The following is a 16,772-nucleotide window of genomic DNA, read 5'->3' as shown; positions in this document are numbered from 1 at the left end:
CCTCGCCTTCAGGTCTCTCTTCTGGGTATTGTTATGCGATTATGAGTGTCGACGAACATCCGACTTCGACATGGGAAGCCATGCAAGATGGGCAGGTCTTCTACCGGAGACAGCAGGTGTACTCGATTCCGGGGAAGCTACCCAACCTGGGTGACTTCATCATAGCTGGATGTCGGTATGGAGGTCCTCTGGGTACGTGCCTTGCTATTTATTGTCTATGCGGCGGATGAATGGTATCCCAGCCTTGATGAGGGACACGTCGAAACTGGTCGCACTCGGTACCGGAACCACTGCGTTCGCCAAGGCGCAGATTCAAGTCTATTCTCCAGCAGGCGAAGGATTGTTACTTTTCAGTGTGGTTATATCTCGGTATTGCAGCCTTTCTCGCGTACTGATATGCTCTTGTTTGAATATCTAGTGGGACCAGGGGAAAATCATACGCTTTGGATGGACTGGAGATGAACGGCTTGTTGTCCTGAACGAGGAAGGGATCTACAGACTATACGACCTACAAGGCGACTATCAGCAATATTCTCTTGGAAGCGACGCTTCCGAAGTGGGTATTGTTGACGCGCGAGTACATGAGAGTGGACTGGTCGCCCTGACAGGGTCGTTATCCTTGCTGGAGGTCAAAGGATGGGATGGTGCGAAGCCACTTACGCTCGCAAGCCCTGGTGTGTGTTCAACAGTGCATGACAGAACATTTGTTGATAGCCGCTCAGGTCTCGCACAACCGCCTCATGCCTGGGCCGTGATCCCGCCAGACCAGACTATATCTCGCCATGTCGAAGTCCTGCTGTCGGTCGACTCAACGGTGTATAGCGTCGATAATCTAGAGGCAACAGACCAGAGACTGTCGCGAGGGCCGTTTTCTCACCTTGCACCTTCGCCGAACGGGAAGTCCCTCGCCTTGCTGACCTTCAACGGGACGCTTTGGGTCGTCTCAACAGACTTTCAACGCAGCTTGGCTGACCTTGACACCTCTGCTGTCGCTGCCTCTGCAGGAGAGGTTAGACAGGTGGTTTGGTGTGGAAACGATGCCGTTCTTGTGACCTGGGACCACATGGCTTTGCTTGCCGGTCCATTTGGAGACACTTTACAGTCAGTCGTCATATGACGAGAGCGTGTATATGCGGCTAACTTGTTGTTGTAGGTACTTCTACAGCGGACCAACATTCGCGATCACAGAGTCTGACGGAGTACGAATAATTGGGCCAGAAGCGTGCGAGTTCGTTCAGAAAGTGCCTGGTAAACGTCATTGTTTGCATTGAATGCGTAAATTTGCTCATACACTTTCAGTCTCTTCTGTAGAGGTATTCCGGCCGGGATCAACGGCTCCCTCAGCGATCCTCTACGATGCATGGGAGCTTTTCACAAAAAGATCGCCCAAAGCAGATGAGAGCATACGAAGTATACGCCCTGAGCTTGGAGCTGCGGTAGACGGATGTATCGACGCAGCAGGTGGGGAATGGGAGCCTTATTGGCAAAGACGTTTGTTGAATGTAAGCATGTCGTCATATACGCTAAATGAGACTCTAAGGCCTTCCAATATAGGCAGCCAAATTCGGCAAAGCATTCTTAGACGTGTATGATGCCACCGATTTTGTCAACATGGGCAATGCGCTGAAAGTCTTGAATGCTGTACGTCACTACGAGATCGGAATACCTGTTACATATACCCAGTGAGTTTCAACATCAAACTAACTCTACATACAATTCACGCTTGTGCTCCAGATATACCCAACTATCTCCCTCTCAGCTCATTGCTAGGCTAACCTCACGAAATCTGCATTTATTCGCACTACGGATATCATCATTCCTCTCACTACAACCTTCGGCTGTCCTCAAGCACTGGGCGTGCGCCAAGATCTTGCGATCTAAGCCTACTTCCGCCAGCAAAGACGCGGGTCTCGACGATGATCACGTTTGCAAATCTATCGTGGAGAAGTTTGAGGCACTTGGTGCTTCCGGGGTCAGCTACGCAGAAATTGCGCAGAAGGCATGGGAGGTGGGCCGGACGGAACTGGCAACTAAGGTTCGTTTGACTTTGCGATAACTCGATTAGCGCCGCTGAATATATAAGATCCAGCTTTTGGATCATGAACCGAAGCCTTCAGATCAGGTTCCTTTACTGCTAAATATGAAGGAAGATCGGTTAGCACTAACGAAAGCAGTGGAAAGTGGTGATACCGATTTGGGTTCGCTCACTTCGTGTCTGTTCTCGTTGCTGTTTTGCTAACAACGTTCTAGTCTATCATGTGCTGCTTCACCTGCAGAGACGGCTACCTCTCGGGGACTTCTTTCGTCTCATTGAGGAAGGCGGCCCAAGTCTCGCCCTCGCAAGCAAGCTGCTGCAAGTGTATGCAAAGGCTCAGGATCGCGAGATGCTGCGCGACTTTTATTACTCGGACGATCGGCGTGTAGACAGCGCTGTACTTTCGCTTAGCGAAGCGGTAACGATGACGGTGCGTTCTACCTGGACCGAGGGGTCCCGTATCTAATGTTCGACCGTCCAGGATCCGGTGGCCAAAATCAATGCTGTTAAAGCGGCGCAGAAGTTCTTCTCAGAAGACAAGGAGCGGAGCTTCGAGGCCAAGGTGCGTTGTCACTAGTTCAAAAAACGTGAATATGGACATTAACCTCATTCCAGATGACGGACGAAACCGTCCGCCTACTTACATTCCAGCAACAATTAGAAAAGGAGGCTGACGGTAGAATCGTCTTCTTTGGTCTGAGCGTGAACGAGACCATCCGCACATGCCTCGTTAACGGTATGGGTAAGCGAGCGGACAAGACCAAGTCTGACTTCAAGGTTCCCGACAAGCGGTAAGTGAACGCGCTGCTGAGCCAATATCTTGCACAACTAACACACCAAAACGCAGGTTCTGGTACATCAAACTGCATGCGCTGACAGAGATCCACGATTTCGAGGGCTTGGACGGTTTCGCGCGCTCGAGGCGGAGTCCAATTGGTTACGAGGCCTTCGTGCGTCATTTGGTCGAGAAAGGCCATACCCGGGAGGCTATTCCATATGTGGCTCGCTGTGATTCTAACAAGCGTGTCGATTTGTACGTTCTATGCGGCGACTGGCGGTTGGCTGGTAAGGAAGCCAAGGACAGAGGAGATAAAGCCAAACTTGAGTACGCAATTTTTCGTCTGCATGTATGACCTTGCCTCATATCTTCTCACAGTGAACTTCGTCGGACATGCCCAAATTCACTCATACAACGAGAGTTGGATCAGCTCGCTGCAGGCATGAAGTGACAGCTAATGCATTAAATGGACGTTATTACAACAGACAATTTATCCACTGTTCGTAGGTGGGCTTAAGGTCTGCGTGTCGCTTTGAGGTGTCCGCGACTTCGCGGCTCTGCGCTTGCTGCGCCAGCTTGAGATACTCCTGCGATCTTCTTCGTCTTCGTCGTCTTCGTGAATCTCGTCGACGCTGTATGGTAACGGCACCTCTCGTGTGACGCGGTATTGATCCATATTACCGATATGTTCGTTCTCTAGACGGTCTGCATGCGTGTCAAGAGTACTGCGAAAGAGGATATAGAGGACGCTTACAGAAGTTCCACTGCAAGCGTCGGAACATCTCCAGCATGCCAGCGATGAACGTCCGAAGCACAACACTTGGCCCTCGCACGGGGATGTAGAACACCCAAATAAAGCGAATTAGGACATTAGTAACCTTGTAGTTGGACACTGTCAGCAACGAGAAGAGCTTGCTACAACAAGTGCTTACCATGGCGATATAGTAAAGCTAGTGAGGCATGATCAATGTGAAGTACCGTCAGAGATGATCATGCACGACTCACTGGTATATAGTTGGTATACAGCAGCTCGTCCCGCAAGTACGGGTGGCGCGCCCGAGGGCGTAGCACGGACCAATCCATCAATAGATCCTAAACGGACAGGATAAGCACGGTCTCCGAGCTGGAAGGCAGGCGATGCGCACCCAGGCGGAAGCGTACAGAGCATAAACGGTGCCGAAGATGCACCACAGCACAAAACTGTATCCGCGGGCCCCGCCTAGAGACATCTTCAGTAGATCCTCGAAGGTAGGAAAGTGCCAACACCAACCATTATGCCTCCAATTAAAATATACGAGATAGTATATGATGCCGGCCGCGTATTTACCTCCCTGTAGAACGAACTCAGACACATCACGAAACTAAGCCAAGACAACACATACGTTAATTAAGTGAGTGTTCAACTTCGAGTCGACCCAACGCCTGATGCTTTGCGCGAGACGCGCAAGAAATGGTAGCGATGCGAGGACGAACGGTATGCCCCACTCCTCGGTCCCCAAGCATCGAGCCCAGTGTTCATCGAACCCGCCGGCATATGCGCAGCCAACGAAATAAAGATTCGACAGAGTAAAGACGAGGCTGCAGAATTGGTCTCTGGAAGAATGTTAGTCGCAAAACTGACAGCTCAAGGGGTTTGGCGGTGCTTACCCTGTCCAGAAGTCCGCAAACTGTGTTCACACGGTCAGAATTGCGCCCCGGTTCGTCAACTGCACACAAACACTGACCTCGACACGATGCGCTCCCGAAGTCAACAAGCGATATAGCTCTTTGAGCACCCAGAATCGGGAGTGTCTGGAATAGAACGGTAGGGGATCCAGAAGGATCACCACGGCGAGGATGAGCCAAATGAGAGGCCACAATGTCGGCGAGAAATGCGACGACCCGATACGAGCGAAGGAGAGCCAGAAAGCGTAGCAGAGTGTTGATAACATAAGTGCAGGGACCTGTCGCGAAAATCAAACTTTGGGACGCCGGCACCCTGCTGACACATACCTCGAAATATTCTCGATGATCGAGTTTCGTCTTTAAATCGAGCTCTGCGAGCGAGGGATGAGATCTCAGCAGCTCGCACTCTAACGTACCCACGTACCGAAGATGAAGACGTAGTTGATACGGGATTTGGACCAAACGAGGACATTCAGCCCAAGGAGGAGAGAGAATAGGACGGGAATTAGTAGGATTGAGTATACAAATAAAAGGCCATCGTATCCGGGAACGGCTTGACGGGTATCATGTCTGAAACCTGCCATCATGTTAGCCACGGTGATATGGGTATGACGGGCCTTGAATCCTACTGAGGTACAGCCCGTCAACTAACGCTGGCAAGGCTAAGCCAAGCATGAGACCAGTCCGGAAAGTACTGAAATGGTGTGTCTTATGTTGCATGAATCCACGCAGGCGCGTCTTAGCAACTTTGTTGTCTCCTTTGGCTACAGCGATGGTAATGCATGTCAGTGATTCGCGACAGTATGCAGTAGACTTTTGAGAGCGTACTAAATCGAGCGGCGTAAAGCTCCTCCATCTCACGAATCATGCCCTGCATGGTTACTCCAGAAGAGAATGCGCTCGGTTCAATCTTCTCAGTGAAGTATGCTTGTTGCGCTGGGATCTGTAGGAGAGCAGTCAATAAACTAGATCATTGTCAATGGTACTCAGATGGACGATTGTACCTTGGTATATTTCTCAAACTTTTTTAAGGCTTTCCGGAAGCCTATTAAGTTCAATGCCTGTAACAGATATTAGTGTAAAATACACTTCAACGGAAAGTGATGGACAGACGCGGTAGTTCTCCAGGACCTCCAACCCTCTGGATGCACTATAATCAGCACTTGTGTGAGATTATAGAAGTCATAGCGCACCGATAACACTCGAGTATGGCCTTCTTGAGTTGTTTCTTTGCGTGCAGGTATTCATCTGGGTCGTGCTTCATCTGCTTAGGCAGCTCTGGTGGGGTCTCAGACGAATCGGCTTGATGCGTTTTCGCGATATTGTGTTTCTCCAAGTTATACTTCACCCGCTTCCAACCCTTGGGACGAGTGTCTTCGCCGCCACTGCCGCCGCTCCCAGATGAGCCAGCTTGTACGGTTGCCTGATCGCTCGTCTGGTTGCCAACACGCGGCCGCTGATCGGTCGATGTCTCGATATCCTCTTCAAGTATCTTGTTCTCCTTGAGAACCGAGCGGGGTCGGGAGGGAGGACTGACTGAACCTGTATCTACTTTGAAGGCTTTCCTCTTGCGAGCCGTAGCTATTGGATTAGCCCTATTCACTGCAGGTAATGCTTTGCGTCGAATAACAGGAGGAAGCCAGGAATGATCGGTGTCGTGCAGCTCCTGAAGCGCGTATTAGGTCAAGAAATGATAAAGACATCGGCTATACTTGCGTGAAAAAGTCGTCTGTGATCTTGAAGTTCTTTGAGCTGAGCTTTGAGCGCAGAGGTCCTGCAACGGCCAGTGTGAGATGTAGAGCTCCGGCAGCGAGTAGACCTTGCTCACTTCGCCCGCATATCCTTCTCTTTCTCGAGGTAGAAAGAGTCCACCTTTTCCAGTTCTCGATCGAGCTTCTCGAAAAAAGCCCTGTGCACAAAACCCAACATAGGCAGCAAATCTTTTAAAGGGATGCTTTCAGTAAGGTCCCATTGCACCGAAGCGCGTCGAGAGGGATCCCAGTGCCCTTTTGCTGTCCCACGACGCCCGAGCCGAGGAAAGAATCCCATATTCAAAGTTGCGGTCCAAAGAAGATCACTGTTGTTAGGCCGGGATTGCTCTGTCGGGGTAGTCTGATTACGGGCATCCGAAGGCTGGGCTGCAGGTCGACGCATCACAGCGCTCTTGATTACCTCATGTGAATGCTCCTGACTCGAGGTCAGCGTGCAATAAGTCAGATGAACATCGCGCACCTCTATCGCAGGTTCACTGCTTCCAGCATGCTCAGCCTCTTTGTCTTGACCTGAGCTATCATGCTCCGCCACTTTGACCTCTATGAGAGAATCTACGGGTGACAGCGTAAGCGGTTCGTTGTCCCCGCCATGCTTCGGCCGAGTGTGCACTTCATGCGGGTCAAGTGCTGGCGAAGCAGGCTGCATGAGTGGAGTTGAACCATTGGCGGTTGACTCTTGTGTCAAACGAATTGCGTTGATGCGCTTCTTGAGTCCACGGTAGTCACTTCACGCTGTCCACGTCACCAATCGTTCTGTGACCTGCAAAAGAGGCACGCACATGTAGGCCCTTTTCCACTCTGGAATCTAACGCAAAGAGAGCATGAGAATCCTCTTGTTCTCAATGGAGGGGTCGCAGATGAGCTTAGTACCTGCGTTTCCTCGAGATATCTAGGACCGGTTGTTGTGTTGCTAAGATATCAGGCCCTCTGAGACTACAGCTCGAGCACCTACCTTGCAAACTTCATGGCGAGTCGTGAACGTCGTTAATAGAAAGAGCAAGCGAGTGCCCAGAGAGGCTGACGATGTCAGGTCGCCGAGAAGAGCGAGATGGCGTAAGTGATCCCTAGTCGCCGCATGCTTATTTCCCTCGTGAACTACCCGGCCCCAACGTTTCGACTTTTTTACTGAAAATTATGGGGAGCACTGCTGGGCACTTGCAATCAAACGTTCGCACGATGTCAGAGGCAAGATCTACGTCAGAGGTGTGTTCATAGAGAAAATCGATAGGCAGCTGTTGCCGCTGGCGTCGACCAGAGTTCTGGCTAGTCCTGGCCTGCGGATCTTCGAGCACAGGAGCTGCCTGCAGGCTGATGTCGAGGGTTTGAGACCATCGCTTCCGTAGTAAGGGATGTGCAGGAATTGCATTGGTTCATTTGGCGTACTTCTGAACGCAGATGAGGTATGCGCACTACCTCCTGCTTTTCCGCTGCACTCCACGAACGTGCGCCCAGGTATTCGCTCCTTCAGGTTCCTTCATGACAACAAGCTAGCGAGGTGTTCGTCGGCCGGCCAACAGCGAGTGTGCGGAAGCCTCGTATCGGAAAGAGCCGATCACCGCAGTGCCCGACGCATTTCCGCTTTTGGGCCGTATCCCGCCTCTCGTCCTCAACTGATCATGTGCGCCGCCTCTTCGTGGTCTATCTCACTTATTCGCCACTGGACTGTGCCCGCACGTACTCTCAAGCCTTGTCACGTCCTCAGATATGTTCCAGCCACCTCTCGGACCATAGCCTTTACTGCTATCAGCAGGAGCTCGGAGCCAGTACCGACAGCTCAAACTAAAGGAAAGACCAAGGAATCTGTGGAGGCCGACGGTAGCAAGAGCGAAGCCAGTGGAGGACTTCCTTTCCTTACTCGTCCGTTGGGAGTGAGGGAGCGGCCTACTGCTGAGCGTATGTCCTGGCGAGAAGAGATGATGAACCAGGATGTAAGGCAGGCGCATAGGGAAGCTCTGTGCGTGTTTTCAGCTTCCACACATGTCGAGGGTGGCTAATGGGAAGCCTCAAGTGTCAAAGAGGCAACAAAGGGCTACTTCTCAGACCTGGCTGCGACGCGACGACACGGCGGGAAGACATGGATTGCACCTCCAGTTCTCATTCGTGAAGAAGTACGCTTTTGTGCTCTGTGTGCGTCTGTGATATTGAGTCTTACCAGCTCTAGAAATCTCTCTATTTCCCAGACATTGCCGGCACGACGCTAAGCGGGAGCAACAAGGCGCATACGACGGACCTCTGTATTGGCAAGGTGTCCGTCATCACAGTGCTTTCGTCTAAAATCTCGGAAGTGCGGTGCCGAATTGCTAGTTCATATCGTTTATTAACTCTCGACTTAGTTGCAAGCAAAAATGTTCACTGAGCCTACGTATACCGCGTTTAAGGATCACAGCCATTACCAGCTCGTCCAGCTGAACCTACAGGAAAACCTGCTCAAATCTATGCTTGTCTCGCTATTTGCATCAGGGATCAAAAAGTCAATACCCAAGGATCAGTGGGGTCGTTACCTCATTACTAGTCAAAACATGGAGTCAGTGTTTCTTTCCTTTAGAAAGGCTTTGGTATTCACCATCAGAACTGTTTCAGCTATATTCGCGAAGACCTGGGGCTTCACAACAAGCACATTGTATACGTATACCTCGTCGACACGGCGTGTCGTATCCGCTGGGCAGCCTGTGGGGATCCCCAGCCAGGGGAAATCGAGTCGCTCCGGACGTGCGCTGGTGTCCTGTTGAAGCGGCTGCCAAAGTAAAGAGAGAACACGCGTACACCTCTTGCGCTATCTCCGTCTACTAGGTATCTTCGGATTGAATGATGACCTCGCTTTACTCATTTCCCTGCTGTGTTCTCACGTGACGCTGAATGACATCGTTTGCTGGCTCCCTAAGACCTCTGTAAATATACCCTCCACATACTTCTACTCGCTGCCCATGTCCTCGAGCCAAGTCGTGTAGCTACGGCAGTCAATAACGTTAACGACTACTTGCACTTATTTCGGACTTGGCCGAGTTCCTGCAGAGTGATCGCGACGCCCAGTACTTTACACGCTCATCAGCTGGGTGACGTTACTGTAACTGCAACCTGTTTCCTGCTCGTCATTCTCACTGGGGGTTCGCTATCACTTGGTTGCTTCCGTACTTCCTCCCTGGCACAGGGTCAAAGCTCATAACACTAGCAGCGACTTCTACGGGCCCCCGCACATTAGGAAGATACTTCACCTGTGTCTGTAGCAATGCCCGGCCCACGCAATTGGGCGTCGCCGCCTACGCGACGAGAGGTTACACTGTTAATATTCTCTCTGACAGTGTTTGTGCTGTCGTATAACCTGGAGACGTCGCTTCGGATGGCGGGCGTGAGCCCAGCCAAGCTGGCCAACTCCAGATACCTCAGTATGGTCTTTTGTCATCGGTAGGACTTTGTATGTGCTGAGCTTGTGATCTTCCATGCAGGTGCCGTGATCTCAGACCCAGGCTTTGAGCGAGACGGCCGAAGGCCGACAGCATGGCGAGACGATCTGGAGAACCTGATCGCTGGAGAGTGGACTTGGGAAGAGGGGCAGATTGCTGGTGTGGAACGCGGTGAAGTTGGACTAGTGGGCGCGGGCACGTCCCAGAAGACAATATACAACGTGGGCCACAAAAAGGCAGGTCGGAGTGCGACCAGGGAGGACCCAGGAGTCGGGACGACCAAGGGCACGACTGTCAATGAGCAGTTCACACGATGGGAGAAGGACATCCCGAAGACAACCGCTATTGCACATGTACCAGGTTAGTGACCATGTAGTTCGCGTCTCAAAGCAATATTCATGCTGTATCTCCAGGCTACACGATTCTAGACAATGTGTTTATATTGAATGGCACATTCTTCCTTGTGACGGAGGATCCTCTGTCGCTACCGAGGCTCGGCGCCATCGCCTCTTCAGGACTGAACCCAGGCCATCCTCCACGTCTACAAGATTGGCGTATCCTTACGCCCGAGGAGGCTACTGTGATTCTTGGGCCATTTGGCGGACAGTACGTCCTTCTCCTTCGCATGACTCGTACTTTTCGCTCATGAGATGATTATACGTTCAGCATCAAGCACGTAACATGGCTGTCAACTGAGCCTGCGAACGCACAGGACCCGTATACGCTTTTCTCTCTATTCCGCACACACAGCTATCTTGCTACCTCGCATCAATCAACGACTATCTCCTCGTCAGGACTCCGTGTCATCTCCCCAGATAGTACAAATAGCGATCTCGGAAGCGGGAGCGTTCCACCTCCAGTTCGCCTCTGGTTCCCGCGTATACCCACGTTCGCCGGTCCCCACGTCCCAGTCGACAATGCTCATCCGCTACCCAGGGCAAGGTCCTACAACGGACTTCACCCCATGCTCCTCAAGGCCGCGTTCCCCACGATCGAAGTCATGTACTCGGAAGACTGGCAGGACTTCGCCGATATGCAACTCCCGTATGTTCTTGAGCGCGTCGTCATTGCAGACCGCGGTGCGGCCGAGCGCAACAGCGCCGACTGGACCTCGAAGTGGGCACCTGCCCCATCTCGCGCTGGCGCCAGTGATGAGCTGCGGAAGCGCCAGGGAGCCGAAGATGGCCTGCCTGCATGGGCCGCGCCCTTCGTCGGCTTCGACGTTCCCGAAGACTGGTGGGCGCCCGTACGCGCTGCGCTCCTGTCGTACTTGGGTCTCCCAACGGAGCCGGAACAGAAGGAAAAGCCCGTAGTGACGTTTGTGTCGATGCAGGAGGAGCCGTACGAGGCGGGCGCGCACATCCGGACCGAGGACCACCCAGAGCTGGTCGACGGCCTCCAGAAGCTGCAACGCGAGGGTGTCATCTCTGAGCTCCACATCGTGCGTGCGAATGGCACAAAGGAGAACTGGGACGAGAGGATGAGGGCGATCACACGCTCGGACATTATGCTTGGCGCATTTGGCCCCAACCTCGCAGACAGCCTGTTCATGCACGCATCGGGCGCGACGAGCCAGGCTGGAACTCCAGCGCCGCTGCTTATGGAGTTCTACCCCTCGGGTACGTTCCTAAAAGACCGCGAATTTTCGGCACGCACGCTTGGGATGCGCTACATGGCGTGGTGGGAAGCAAGGTAAGCGGCCTTTTTGCGGATATGAGCACTGTCTCTGACTGCTGATGTCTCATACAGGAAATTCAGCGGCGCATCTCTGCCCCCTGTGATGGGCTTGCGGAATGGCCAAAGCCAGTGGGTGACCGTGGATGCATCTGCCGTACTGCAGGAGATCAGAGCAGAAGCGCGACGCTTCAGCACATGACACTATTCTTGAGACTTGGGGTCTCTAATGCACTATGTTACTAATTTATGTCTGTAATGACCGGAACTATCTGGGTGGCTACGACGAAGCCAATGTGAACGCTCCGTCTGAAAGCTACAGTGGCGTCGCTCGAACTGTTCCATAATATGAACGACACATGCACTTTGCGTGCTATTTTGATTCGATTTTAGCTACTTCCACTCACAGCAGGCGGTGGGCTGACGATACCCTCGAATTAGATCGATTGCCACGCACCTCGAGTGGCTCTACGATCGACAGGGGTTCAATACCATGCATGAATTCAATATATAGTGTATACCACGGAGAGACACAGGCGGTAAGAGAGCTACTCCACGCAGCAGCGCGTGTGTTCACGCCACATTACACCTTGTCTTCTTTGAGTTCTTCGTCAATTCCAATATCGTCTTCATGTCCGCCAACGATGACGCGGCCGCGTCGAAGCTCTTCTTCACGTGCATCTGGGGCCTTCAATTCGAAGTGCGAGCCCGGAACAAACAGAGGCACACGGTTGAAGTAATCGTCCAACTCTGTCGGCAGTTCATATCTATCTCAGTGCATAGAGAAGTGCACGGCGAGACGCACCTTCGAGAGGGATGCCACGCGTCTCAGGCAGGAACGCCCAGAAGAACAGCGCATTCGTAAAGCCGCAAATAGCGAACACAAGGTAGAACTTCCAGCCAATGCTCGCAAATGCCGGAGGGGTGACTTGGGCTATCATGACTGGAATTCCGAATGTCACTCATGTTTCTCGAACAGCTGATCCAGGCAGAATCACGCACAATTTGATATCCAGGCCGCAGATGATGTTATTGCGGTTGCCTTGGCTCGTGTAGCAGTGTTGAACATCTCAACAGGGATCTGAGATCTAATAATTAACGATAAAAAGTAAATTTCTTGGGCGTAAGTACTTACAGCCCAGCTCAGCGGACCGATACCGGAAGAGAACACCAGATTAAACTACCGTTTGCAGTCAGCATCAATCAGTCTGCAAAAGCCAAACGATACTTACTAGCCATGTCATCGCTACAAATGCCCGGCTGGCATTCGTGTTGTTAGATCCGGCGGGGAAGAGCTTAATCAAGATGGTCCCAATAACGAAGGTAAAACCTGAGATTGCATTTGCCCATACGAGCGGCCCGCGGCGTCCAAGGCGGTCGATGAACCAAATGCATAGGGCTTCTCCTATGAGCGCGATGACGGAGTTTCCCGATTGCAGTCCCAGCGTCGTGGAGGTGTCTATACCTATAGACGCAAAGATTTGTGGAGAGTAATACTGGATGACACTAACACCTGTCATCTGAACACTGTACGCAGGCCTCAGAATCTAATTCATATCGTAGTCGATGAGACGCGCACCTGAATTGCAAGGAAACGCCGAGCAGAAGGCGACGCAGGTTGCTTTTGTCTGTAAAGAGCTGCACCCATGCGCTTCGAGTCTCTTCTTGCTCGATCCTAACCTGTTCCAGAATCTCTCGATGTTCTGCCACGACGAATGGATCGTCGATGTCACCATGAGAATGTAGTCGCGCGAGAACTTCCAGGGCTTCTTTACTTTTGCCTTTCATCGCAAGATACCTTGGCGATTCAGGAAGTAGACTACGCGATCCCTATCAATGACGATATCGAAGATGCCGAGTGAATTGTGCCTACAGAATAAAGAAAGCGAGGGGAATTGCAGCTGACACGGAAGTGAGATGTAGACCAGCGAAGATTCGAATATCACGTACGCAATAGTTGGATGCCAAGTTGAACCCTCCACTGCGCCTGCCCCGTTAGCCCGTGAAAGCAACCGTATCCAATAAAGGACGCAATCAACGTCCCGATACCAAGCATGAACTGCTGCAGCGTAGTCAGCCGTCCTCTTATACTCGGGTGCGCAATCTCAGACTGGTACAAGGGTGCAAGCATCGCAAGCATGCCGATACCCATCCCTGCGAGAAATCGTCCGCCATACATGTGTCTGATACTCTGCGCGCCGGTCTGAATGCCTCCACCGAGCAGGAAGATGATGCAACCCGCAACTATAGCGGCGCGTCTGCCGACCCGGTCTGCGAGCGAGCCGATGTAGATATTGCTGACAGGGGTCAGAAAGGGCTTTTAGGTGTGGCAGCACAGCGCTCACGAGGCGAAGGCTCCCAAGAGGAGGCAACCGACTATGAGGCCCTGCTTGGTTGCATCTGGGTTTCCCGTAACGCGATTGAAGTCTTCCGAAGGCTGCGGGAAACTGTTCAGAGTCACTTAATTCCCAGGTCTAAGTTGGACTTACAAGGACAGAAGCGATGATACCAAGGTCATAGCCAAACGTAACTGAGCCTAGTGCGGCGAAGAAACCACACAGCCAGGTGTAAACCTGGAGCCTTAGTTCAGCTTACACCTTGTACGAGGTTCAGAAGCGACATACCTTCGGCGATAACATAATGCGCGCCAAGGGCCACCAGCGAGCCAACTGCGTCGCCATTGCCTTATATGCGCGAGACTTCTCTACATTAATGCATATCGACGTGCGTGTGTGTGATGGAGTGGATTGAATTGGGCCCTGGAACAGAGCATGTGATGCTGTAATGAGCATGAGAGTGAATGGCCGTGATGCGAGGCAGCGGGCTGCTCCATGAACTCTCATATCAAGACGCCAAGGACAAGTTTCTCATCGCACATGTTCTTCCATCGAGCGCGACGCCAATGAGGACCATTGGGTGAAATAGCACATTGAGACATGATCTCTGCATCTGCGAATTTGAGATCATGGAGAACAACGGTGCCGCTTGGAACCCAGATGTGGATGTATACAAGACCGGTATTCGGAGCCATCAGATTCTTGCTGCAATCTGGATTTGATTGTCATGGCGGATCCGGGGGCGGTCCGTCGACTTCCGCCGTACGGTCACGCGAATAGACTCGCAGGAGCGAGAACTAAGATGAAATCTTTGGCGTATTTGAGGAGGTGCTACCGTTGCTGCTCACCATGTCTCCCTCATCGGTCAAACCCTCACTCGACGTATTCCCCACCGCGCCCATAGGTACAGTGTCGCCGTACATCTTTTCTGGCTTCCTGGAGCATTTGGGGCGCTGTATCTATGGCGGTATTCTCCCTTCTGACCCGACAACCTTCCCGTATACGCCACGCAGGCCATGTCCCCCAGAGCAGTTCGTTCCAACGCCACAAGCACTGCTCACAGAGGAGGGGTTCCGGAAGGATGTCTTGGAAGTACTGCGAGACGAGTTGTCCGTACCGATGGTGCGCTGGCCGGGCGGGAATTATGTCAGTTCGTATAACTGGAAGGACGGGATTGGCCCGAAGGATCAGAGGAAGAGGAGACCTGAGCTAGCATGGGGCGGTGAGGAGAGCAATCAGTTCGGAACGGACGAGTAAGCGGGCCTTGTCGATTGCTCTGGGCATTGTTGGAAAATGAATCAGATTCATAGCTTGGTGCCGATTGGCCAGAATCGAGCCATACATCATTTTGAACATGGGCACCGGGACTCTCGATGACGCACTGCACTGGATAGAGTATTGTAACGGAACCGGTGATACGTGAGCCCTTTAGTTTTACCTATGAAGCGAGAGGCTTACCTCAGCGCCCAGCTACTGGGCAAGCTTGCGGCGCAAGAACAATGGCCGAGATGAACCGCACAATGTTAAATACTGGGGCCTTGGGAACGAAGTCTGGGGCGAATGGCAGATAGGACAGGAGACTGCTGAGGCATACACCACCAAGGCACGGCAGTGGGCGCATGCTATCAAACTCCTCGATCCTACGATCAAGCTGATCGGGTGCGGTGAGACGGGCTTGAACCACTGGGATGGGGTTGTGCTCGACGGTCTTGTGGACAAGATCGACGGCCACAGGTATGTTTTAAGGGCACTGTTCTGGACGAGGCTGGTGACTGTGGCAACACAGCATCCATCTGTATACCAATTTTGGACAGCGAGACCGGTCTCAAGTCGAGAAAGAATTTGGGAGGACAGTCTATGGTCCCGATGCTGCAGAGTACTCGATAGAGATATGCAAAGCCTTGATAAACAAAGCGGTCAGTTCGTGTCCTAGAAGGCTAGGTCATCGTTTACTTAACTTGGCAATAGCGTTATGCAAGAAAGGTGGCGAAACCAATCACGATTGCCTTCGACGAGTACGGGGTGTGGGACGAGACTGTTGGTAGGTGCTATAGAGTCTCGTGCTGGATGATCTCGCTGAAGGGAGGCGGTCCAGGAACACCGCAAAACGGCCTACAACAATTTTACACGCTGGCAGACGCCCTTGCTATGGCATCTTGGCTGAACGTCTTCGTAAGGCAGGCAGACATTGTGGAGATTGCTTGCGTTGCACAAAGTGTGAACGTGATATCCCCACTCGTCACAAGGTATGACACAAACCTTTCTGTTTGGTCCAACTGTTGCCAACGTGTCCTAGCCCGACAGGTTTGCTCAGACAGACCGTCTATTGGCCGCTGTATCTATTTTCTCGGTACATGCGAGAAGGCACTTCTGTGCGGGTCTCTGTTGAGTCACCAAAATTCACGGGCGAAACATTACCTGCATGGATTTCTGACATCAAAGGACGTCCCTCGGTCCTCGACGCGGCAGCCGCTGTTCATATCACTGAAAACGGGGCATATAGTCTGCGGATCGCGGTGGTTAACCGAAGCGAGACAGAGAGCATCCGAACACCCATACGCGTCGCTTACCAGAACACCCATCTAGAGTGCGCGGATGTTGAAGTTCACGAATTATGGCACGCCGACGTGAAGGCAAAGAACTATTGGGGAAGAGAAAATGAAGTGTCGATCAAGACTAGCCGAGCGCGTTGGGACAGGGAATGGACCTTCAGAGAGCATTCGTTCACTCTTCTTGTGTTAGATAGCAAGCGAGCATAGGGCATAAATTAACTTTGTGTTGCGTATGATACATGTATCCTACAATCGTTTTGTGCAACAATCGGCCGTGAGTCCATCGAGATGGTTGAGGCTTGCCATAAACTCACATCTACATGGTATTCACGGTGACACCGGCGAACAGCGAGATAGCGGGGACCTTCGCCCGCGAATGCAATCCTTACTGTCGGGTGTTGATATAGATACCATGTCGGTGAGGCTGTCTGCGCATGCGCTAGGTCGCAAACCCCCGGGCTCGTAATGGACATCATGTAAGCAAGATGACGTCTGCTCGCAATGTCCACTACAAGTCCCATGGCAGGGGCTGAACGGTCACGGATAGATATTCCTGCAG

The 16,772-nt window shown here is 52.2% G+C and overlaps 7 protein-coding genes across 7 annotated transcripts; 4 read left to right on the top strand and 3 right to left on the bottom strand.

Moving 5' to 3' along the window:
- Positions 1 to 41: 41 nt before the first annotated feature.
- Positions 42 to 3,264, top strand: PHACADRAFT_193129 (uncharacterized protein; the record flags this gene model as incomplete). The annotated part of the gene is made up of 14 exons (XM_007393274.1): positions 42 to 192; positions 243 to 358; positions 419 to 674; positions 723 to 1,101; positions 1,154 to 1,248; positions 1,300 to 1,502; positions 1,555 to 1,682; positions 1,735 to 2,035; positions 2,090 to 2,198; positions 2,251 to 2,465; positions 2,517 to 2,597; positions 2,651 to 2,826; positions 2,883 to 3,140; positions 3,192 to 3,264. 14 exons carry the CDS (start codon positions 42 to 44, stop codon positions 3,262 to 3,264), a joined length of 2,541 nt encoding a protein of 846 aa, XP_007393336.1.
- Positions 3,265 to 3,405: 141 nt separating this feature from the next.
- On the bottom strand, positions 3,406 to 5,799 carry PHACADRAFT_58738 (uncharacterized protein; the record flags this gene model as incomplete). The annotated part of the gene is made up of 16 exons (XM_007393273.1): positions 3,406 to 3,518; positions 3,568 to 3,691; positions 3,746 to 3,763; positions 3,819 to 3,905; positions 3,959 to 4,013; positions 4,080 to 4,144; positions 4,196 to 4,406; positions 4,461 to 4,480; positions 4,538 to 4,756; positions 4,806 to 4,849; positions 4,903 to 5,055; positions 5,108 to 5,242; positions 5,307 to 5,421; positions 5,483 to 5,539; positions 5,592 to 5,619; positions 5,672 to 5,799. Coding segments are annotated over 16 exons (1,572 nt in total), but the record flags the coding sequence as incomplete, so codon positions are not given.
- A 501-nt stretch (positions 5,800 to 6,300) lies between these two features.
- Positions 6,301 to 6,687, bottom strand: PHACADRAFT_251953 (uncharacterized protein; the record flags this gene model as incomplete). Its single annotated transcript, XM_007393272.1, has 1 exon — positions 6,301 to 6,687. The coding sequence occupies exon 1, from the start codon at positions 6,630 to 6,632 to the stop codon at positions 6,303 to 6,305; it is 330 nt and encodes a 109-aa protein (XP_007393334.1). The 5' UTR covers positions 6,633 to 6,687.
- Positions 6,688 to 7,857: 1,170 nt separating this feature from the next.
- Positions 7,858 to 9,230, top strand: PHACADRAFT_251952 (uncharacterized protein). The gene is made up of 5 exons (XM_007393271.1): positions 7,858 to 8,204; positions 8,259 to 8,358; positions 8,412 to 8,534; positions 8,584 to 8,774; positions 8,831 to 9,230. Exons 1-5 carry the CDS (start codon positions 7,867 to 7,869, stop codon positions 8,994 to 8,996), a joined length of 918 nt encoding a protein of 305 aa, XP_007393333.1. The 5' UTR covers positions 7,858 to 7,866; the 3' UTR covers positions 8,997 to 9,230.
- Positions 9,231 to 9,400: 170 nt separating this feature from the next.
- Positions 9,401 to 11,662, top strand: PHACADRAFT_251949 (uncharacterized protein). The gene is made up of 5 exons (XM_007393270.1): positions 9,401 to 9,633; positions 9,694 to 10,011; positions 10,065 to 10,257; positions 10,318 to 11,343; positions 11,401 to 11,662. Exons 1-5 carry the CDS (start codon positions 9,477 to 9,479, stop codon positions 11,525 to 11,527), a joined length of 1,821 nt encoding a protein of 606 aa, XP_007393332.1. The 5' UTR covers positions 9,401 to 9,476; the 3' UTR covers positions 11,528 to 11,662.
- An 87-nt stretch (positions 11,663 to 11,749) lies between these two features.
- PHACADRAFT_171223 (uncharacterized protein) lies at positions 11,750 to 13,964 on the bottom strand (the record flags this gene model as incomplete). Its single annotated transcript, XM_007393269.1, has 11 exons — positions 11,750 to 12,075; positions 12,131 to 12,268; positions 12,328 to 12,406; positions 12,461 to 12,505; positions 12,558 to 12,852; positions 12,905 to 13,144; positions 13,199 to 13,226; positions 13,276 to 13,622; positions 13,671 to 13,762; positions 13,815 to 13,898; positions 13,950 to 13,964. 11 exons carry the CDS (start codon positions 13,962 to 13,964, stop codon positions 11,909 to 11,911), a joined length of 1,530 nt encoding a protein of 509 aa, XP_007393331.1. The 3' UTR covers positions 11,750 to 11,908.
- A 546-nt stretch (positions 13,965 to 14,510) lies between these two features.
- On the top strand, positions 14,511 to 16,420 carry PHACADRAFT_90334 (glycoside hydrolase family 51 protein; the record flags this gene model as incomplete). The annotated part of the gene is made up of 9 exons (XM_007393268.1): positions 14,511 to 14,679; positions 14,713 to 14,914; positions 14,964 to 15,080; positions 15,132 to 15,395; positions 15,448 to 15,483; positions 15,511 to 15,577; positions 15,630 to 15,702; positions 15,757 to 15,907; positions 15,958 to 16,420. The coding sequence occupies 9 exons, from the start codon at positions 14,511 to 14,513 to the stop codon at positions 16,418 to 16,420; spliced, it is 1,542 nt and encodes a 513-aa protein (XP_007393330.1).
- Between the last annotated feature and the right edge of the window lie 352 nt (positions 16,421 to 16,772).

This window comes from Phanerochaete carnosa (assembly GCF_000300595.1).
Source record: "Phanerochaete carnosa HHB-10118-sp unplaced genomic scaffold PHACAscaffold_3, whole genome shotgun sequence".
In the NCBI taxonomy this organism is placed as follows: Eukaryota; Fungi; Basidiomycota; class Agaricomycetes; order Polyporales; family Phanerochaetaceae; genus Phanerochaete; species Phanerochaete carnosa.
This window is presented reverse-complemented; position numbering and strand designations above follow the sequence as displayed.

Excerpts from the sequence above, each read along its gene's own strand:
- PHACADRAFT_251949 (XM_007393270.1), top strand. The coding sequence starts at position 9,477 with ATGCCCGGCCCACGCAATTGGGCGTCGCCGCCTACGCGACGAGAGGTT. Across the intron at positions 9,634-9,693 it reads GGCCAACTCCAGATACCTCA|GTGCCGTGATCTCAGACCCA; the intron begins GTATGGTCTTTT and ends TCTTCCATGCAG. Across the intron at positions 10,258-10,317 it reads CTTGGGCCATTTGGCGGACA|CATCAAGCACGTAACATGGC; the intron begins GTACGTCCTTCT and ends TTATACGTTCAG.
- PHACADRAFT_251952 (XM_007393271.1), top strand. The coding sequence starts at position 7,867 with ATGTGCGCCGCCTCTTCGTGGTCTATCTCACTTATTCGCCACTGGACT. Across the intron at positions 8,205-8,258 it reads CAGGCGCATAGGGAAGCTCT|TGTCAAAGAGGCAACAAAGG; the intron begins GTGCGTGTTTTC and ends GGAAGCCTCAAG. Across the intron at positions 8,775-8,830 it reads ATTACTAGTCAAAACATGGA|CTATATTCGCGAAGACCTGG; the intron begins GTCAGTGTTTCT and ends GAACTGTTTCAG.